Consider the following 7,002-nt stretch of genomic DNA (forward strand, 5'->3'; position numbering starts at 1 on the left):
AAAAAGTGATGAAGCCTTAATTAACATATTGAATCAAGAAAACGTGCATCAGCACAAACATACATCAGTACAAACATACATGAATTTTATTTTTGCATCAAGCATTCATCATATACAACAATAAACTTTGACTTCCCTTTCACGAGGATGCCTTTATAATTTCTCTTGAAATTTTGTCTTATGTAAGACCATTTTCATCATCTCATGAGGAAAATTTGAAAGATCATTATATGATTTCATTTTGAAATTTTTGAAAACATTAAAAATAGTAGCATTCATACATGCTCTTTTTTTGCAAGTCTTTCAGGTCAGAAAGGACCAATGACAACTAGATCTCGTCAACACGAAGGAGCAATGTTGTCTTCAATAAGAATGTTATCTAAAGGCAATTAGGTCTCCTCAAACAAGAAGGAGCAACATTGACTTTAAATATGACTTCCACAAGTGAAGAACCAAATCATCCATATACGACTAGACATCTTCAACATGAAGGAACAATGTCGTCCTCTAACTAGACCTCCTCAACATGAAGGAGAAATATCATCATGAATGACCAAATCCTTTTCAACGTGAACGAACAGTTTCGTTTCTAACATCAAATTATCTCCAGGCAATCCGATTTATTTAACAAGAAGGAACAATGTTGTCTTCAAATGCACAATCACACAAATACGATTAGACATCCTCAACATGAAGGAACAATGTTGTTCATTCACTATACCTCCTCAACATGAAAGAGCATTGTCAACACCAGATTTGACATTGAGCAAATCACCCCAAATATGGCCAGATTCTCTTCAACGTGAACAAGTAGTGTCATTTCCAACATCAAATTATCTCAAGACAATCACATTTCCTCAACGCGAAGAAACAATGTTGTCTTCATATGCATTCTTTCAAATATGACTAGATGTCCTCAATGCCAAGGAACAATGTCGTCCATTAAGTAGATATTTTAATTTGACCTTTAAAATTTAAGCATGTTGCATTTTGGTCACTGCCTTAATTTTTTGAATTATTTACATGTTTAACGCCTAATGCTTCAGTTTCTTCTGATTTAGTCCTAAATTAAAGTGTATAATCACAACTTTGGTCACTCATTTTTAATTTATTTTTAGATCCTGAATTATTAATATTTATGTTTTTTTGCCATCCACGTTTCTATACATATAAATATTTTTTTTATATTTCATTAAATATTTCATATAAATGCGTTGTATAGTAATTTATGTAATTATACTATATTAATGGTGATTTTTGATAAATTTTATTAGATATATATTTTATGGAAAGATGTTTTTCTTTTCTTTTCTTTTCTTTTCAAGGCTATTCGATTACTTTATGGGAGACCTCCAAAAACCTGGGTGTCCTCCCGAGGGTTATTCGAATAAAATTATTTTTAATATTATTTGATATTTATTTATACTTTTTGATATATTAAGTCAATCAAATATATATATATATATATATATATATATATATATATATATATATATATATATTTATTTATCACACTTTAAATAAATGTATAATTTCTGAAATTTTCATGTTTTTATAAATTGAAATTATTCTAATAAGATAAGTATTCATTGTTGATTTTATTATTTCTTTCTTTATATTTTTAGTTTATTTTTTTCATCTTTCACATTACGTGTGATATTTCATCAATATTGTACATGTCATTTATTATTCTTGCATTCTTGAATCATACATTTTTTCTCGAAGTTTTAAGACAATGTTGTCTTGCGTCGTGGGTTAACGAAATTACGTCCAACATGATTGGATTTTAATTTCCGTTAATTCGGGACATCATTTTTTTAAAATAAACTCGAATGAATTAAATCATTTTCATCAAGACAAGTATTAAAAGAAACATTCGCTCATTTTTAATTTATCAAAATTAAAGGATCGTAATTTAAATTTTAAGTTCAAATTTTATGAATTTCATCATTTTTGACAATATATATAATCGAGGGTACCAATTTTGTACGTTGTGAAGGTGCTCACCCTTCTTCACGCGTAACCAACTCCCGAATACTAAAAAAATGAATTTCTGGTAACACGCGGATTAATTTTTTGTCTTAAAAATGATTTTTTTTAAAAAAATTTTAAAAGACAATTGGGGAAAAATTGTTAGAGTTTGAGAAAATAATTTAACGAAAAAAATCAATAAATCATATTATAAAATAATGAACCTTTTTCGTTGACTTATAGTAATAAATTTATGTTGACTCGCTTTCACTTATATTCAGCGAAACAAATTTTAAAGAAAAGGATTTTTATTTTCTGTAAAACATTTTAACTCAAACAAATAAATCTTTATTATTAAATATTAATTTTATCAATTTATTATAGGGTAAATTTCTATTTGGTCACCTACCTATTACTTAACATCTATTTTGGTCGCCATCTATTATTTTTTTCAAAATCATATAAATGTTATGTTTTATTTATGTTTTAGTCACATGTCATTAAAAAATTAAAGGTGATGTTGAAGTGAACTTTTTAATTATTTTCAATGATGACAGGAAATTATCTTATGATGTCACTTAAGTATTACAATTAGTTTTTTAAAGGTGATCAAAACAAAACTAAAATGTAATGTTAGGCCTGATTTTGAAAAGAAAAAATTAGATGATTGAAACAAAAACTAAGTAATAGGTTAGTAGTCAAATAAGAAATTTGCGCTTTACTATAAAATAATCACGGTTAAGGACCGAGAGTGTAGTTTAACATTTTGTTTCCTCCATGAACTAGTAGTAATTCATAAGGGTGCACATTCTGTCTTTTCCCCTCACACAGTCCCTTTGTTTTTTCCCCCAACCACGCGTAAGCCCTGGAAAATAGTTCACTAATATTCTTTCTTTTTCAAATAAAAACTTAGAACCGGGTCTTCTTCCATTGTAAACACACACACTTCATTCACAATTTGAAAATACAAGAAACATCTCAGCCGTCACAAAATTCTCTTTACTTTCTTTCAAAATCCTTTGAGAAAGAAGAAGAAGAAGGCTTAAAGAAGGAAGAAGTTGAAATGGGTTCGAGTAGCAGTCGACCGGGGTTGAACCCATCACAAGAGAGCCGACCCAATCGGTTTTCCAGACTTTCTTCGTCTCTCTTCATCTGGGGTAGCAGTCCTTCTCGTGCACCTGTTGAGGTAATTAACTATCAAAAGTTTGTTTTTTATTCAATTTAATGATTTGATATTGGCCATTCATTTTCCCTTATTTTTTATAAACTTTTTGGCGATTTGGGATTTGCATAATTCATACCAAAATCACTTCTTTCAGGTGTATTTGTTTGTTTTTTTCTGTTAAAAAAACTATTTATTCAATTATATTTTTTTTGCTTAAACGCAGGCATGTTACTATTTGATTTCCTTTTTTCCCCTCTCATATCCTCTGGATCAAGTCAACTCAGGATAGAGAAGAGTTTATTTTCTGAAATTTTCTGGTATTCTGTATATAAATTCCAAATCTTATTGGTTTTCTTGTTTGTCTTTGCTCAGAATTTCAACTCTTTAAAAACAAAAATTTTAGTTTCTTATGTGTTTACTTAGTCAGATATCTTTGTATCTTGTATTTGGAGGGGGGAATTGATAAATAAGGGCAGTGTTCTTTAGCAGTATAATGTATTGATTAGTGTGTAGATTTGTAAATTATGGCCGCTCATAGCTTAAATTAGCAACACCTAGTTTTTGAGATTGGTTTTGATTTAGCAAGTGTTACTTGGTTAGATTGTTTTTCTGCTGATTTTTTGCTCGTTTTCTTTCAATAAGACAGTTTTTCGATCTGAATAAGTTCATTCCTAGTTAAAATTTCATTATTCTTAGCTTTCCTATTGACTCAAAGATGGAGCCAGGAGGTGGTAACCAGAATCGTCTTTCTGGCAGGGGTTGAGCATCTCTTAATTTTCGCTCAAAACCTCGGGCCACTAAGAGAATTCTATGAAGCCTTCATTGAGGATGCAAGAGTTGAGTGGATTCTGCAATTTCTTTTCGGTTGCATGTTTATGACTTGGAAGCCATCTTTTTCTTGTTTTTGTATTTAGATTGTATCATTTCACATGGAAGCTCGAGAATATGTTACAGGGAATGATAACATTCTTTTGATATAGATGGAAGATTATCCCACTGAAATCATGGTGAAGTCTGCAGAACGACCTGACTCAGTTGCCAACATGGTCCAAAGTCCCTTGGAGGAATCTACTTCGGTATGCGGTACTGAAACAAGGTTCTGGAGCACTGGTACTGAAACTGCAACTTCGTCTGAAAATAATATCGAAGCCAGTGGGGAGCCGTCAATTAAAGTTGGTTCAAGAGACGTGGAAACAAGTAATTCTAGGAAATGCTTGACTGAAAGTACGGAGATGGTTGTTCCTCAGGTAAGCTCTGATTATAGTCATGGTGAATCTCATAGGGATAGTAGTACCTCAGCTATCATTTCCTTTAAAGAACAACAATCTTCAGACCATGTCTCAGTAAATCTTTCAACTAATGAGGATGCAGTCAATGGCTTTGAAAACAAGGGTCCATCTCAGCTTTTTCCCGAGTCGAGTATTTTGTCTTCTCAAAGGCCTGAAGATTCACATTTGCATGGGACACCTGTTGTGAATTGGTCCGGTGAAGTAACAACAGTTCATAGCTTGGGTACTGATTCTGCTCCTCGTGTGTCTGAACTTATGACTTTTAACTCACTAGACGATGAATCCATTCGAGAGATGATACCTTCTGGTTTAGGATTTCTCCTATCCAATAGGGAACAAGGCCAGGGAGATGCTGTGCTTCATGTTGATGTTGTGAGTATATCTTCCAATATTTTATCTGGTCGCAGTGCTGATGCAAGTAATCGTGAATCCGGGAGGAATGGTAGAAGATTGTTCTGGGATGCAATTTCGAGGCACAGTTCTAGAAGACATCATGATTCCCCATCCATTTTCCCTGCAACGGGTGATAGCAATGATACATCACTTCATGACAGATGGCTCCTTAATGTCAGTGGTGATATCTTTCACGATGGGGCTGGAGGTGATTCTGGTTACCTCAGCAGCAGTAGAATTCACAGCTTGAATGAACGAAGACAACACTCAAGATCAGAGGTATTTAGTTGCAAAGCACATTGTACATTTGTATTTTGAGGTTTTTGCAGCTTGCTTTTAGGTCATGTTCTCCACTGTTTCTTTTAGCAATGTCTGCTTTTTGTTACAACAGCTTTTGTCTTTTCTTTATGCATGCATGGAGAATTTAATCATTATAATCATGTGACAACATTTGTCAAATCTCTGCAATTTGGCTCTTTTCCAGATCTGGGAGAGGCTGCTTGGTGGGCATGACGAAAATAGTCTGCAAACTACATTTTGTCCATCTGGACTCCACCCTGATGGCACATGCTCCTGTGATTCTCTCTTGATGACTGACGAATCTAGCACTCGTGCAAGCATATCACGCATAGTTATGCTTGCTGAGGCTTTATTTGAGGTAGTTTTCCTTTATCTCATCATAGATCTATCTTAATATTTGCATCTCGGCTACACTCACCTTTTGTACATGTTGGTTTTCACGCATTCCAAATCAAATAGGAAAGTGGGTCTGATTGTTTTCCTATAGAACCTTCCCTGGAAACTCAAAATATAGTGTGATCACACAGAACTCCTCTCGTACTTCTCCGCCTAAGTCACTCAGCCTTCATCCTATGGTTAAAATTTCCATCCATCTTATGTCTTTTTAGGTTATCGTTCTTAGGCACTTAAAGCACCCCGCTACTGATATCACAACTTCGAGTGATTATATTTTGATCATTTTAAGCATGTGGTAAGCTTCTCGTGCTCGTCTCCAAAACTCTTTCCCAGTATTAAACCGTCTCTAGTCTCTTCAACTTATTCAATATTAGTATTCCAAGGTATTTCATTTTGAAAACTTTTGGATATCTCATCCCTTATTATAGCGAAAAGAAAAGGACTCGATGTTTATCTTTATAACCTTTTTGTAACCAGAAACTTATTCTTCAATCTGCCATAAGGTCTTATGCTTGTTAGTTTTGCCTCGTACATAATCCATATTATATTTACATTCAAATCTCTTACTGATGGTCTAAACCTCAATTATTTACCGCAAGAAATGAACCGCTTCTTCTGTGCTAGTAATGATTTAGGTTTCGGTTATCCGTTTGTTGGATATTGTTTTATGGAGTTCTTCAAATTAACCTGTCTCTTTATTCTGTCAAAATGTAAATATGTAGGTTTTGGATGAAATTCATCATCAACCAGTATCACTTTCCCTATCCATGGTGTCAGTTCCAGCCCCAGAATCCGTGGTTGATTCTTTCCCCCTCAGAAATCATAAAAAGGTGTCTGCATCTAAGGATGGGAACGTGGTTGAACAGTAAGTTCTTTTTTTAATACTGATAGATTTGGGTGGGACACATCCATTTGCTCCAGGAAGAGTATAGGGAAAGGAGTGGCTGTATTCAGTTTCTTAATTAACTGCATTTTCTATTCTTATATCGAATATTCTACTAATGTCGGCGTTGCTACTACGAATCTTATATGTAGGTGTCGTATATGCCTGTCTGAATACGAGGAAGAGGAGAAAATCCGAGTTCTACCTTGTCAGCACGAGTTTCACATGTCTTGCGTCGATAAATGGCTTAAAGAGATACAGGGGTATAGTTCTACTGCCCTTCACTCCCCTGCATCCTGCTGCCTTATTTCCGATCGAGAACTAACCTTCCACTTGCTTGCTCTCTATGTTAACAGGGTTTGCCCACTTTGCAGAGGTGATGTCCGTCTGGGTGTGGACTTGCCGGTCTCGAACTCAGAGGTTCCCTCTCTTTGAAGAAACTGTATATGTGTGAATTAGTACAAAAACAATAATGGATCCGAATGTTACATGTTGTATCGTTTAAGCACTTATCATGTAAAATATTTTTTCTTATAATGCGGCTTTGGCATTGAGAAAATATGATCTTTTTGACTTTGCATTTTACTTCTTTGGCTACACCCTTT

At 33.9% G+C, this 7,002-nt stretch overlaps 1 protein-coding gene across 4 annotated transcripts; it reads left to right on the forward strand.

The window, feature by feature from the left end:
* Nucleotides 1-2,856: 2,856 nt before the first annotated feature.
* On the forward strand, nucleotides 2,857-7,002 carry LOC120144871. Of its 4 annotated transcripts, XM_039158832.1 has the most exons (7): nucleotides 2,879-3,157; nucleotides 4,117-4,777; nucleotides 4,856-5,097; nucleotides 5,273-5,476; nucleotides 6,237-6,379; nucleotides 6,550-6,660; nucleotides 6,754-7,002. In XM_039158832.1, exons 1-7 carry the CDS (start codon nucleotides 3,035-3,037, stop codon nucleotides 6,830-6,832), a joined length of 1,563 nt encoding a protein of 520 aa, XP_039014763.1. In that variant the 5' UTR covers nucleotides 2,879-3,034; the 3' UTR covers nucleotides 6,833-7,002. The 4 variants fall into 4 exon arrangements, with proteins under 4 accessions (XP_039014764.1, XP_039014763.1, XP_039014761.1 ...); XM_039158830.1 differs by having other exon boundaries at nucleotides 2,887-3,157; nucleotides 4,117-5,097; XM_039158831.1 differs by having other exon boundaries at nucleotides 2,896-3,157; nucleotides 4,117-5,097; nucleotides 5,303-5,476.

This window comes from Hibiscus syriacus, unplaced genomic scaffold, assembly GCF_006381635.1.
Source record: "Hibiscus syriacus cultivar Baekdansim isolate YM2019G1 unplaced genomic scaffold, ASM638163v2 tig00110890_pilon, whole genome shotgun sequence".
Classification (NCBI taxonomy): Eukaryota; Viridiplantae; Streptophyta; class Magnoliopsida; order Malvales; family Malvaceae; genus Hibiscus; species Hibiscus syriacus.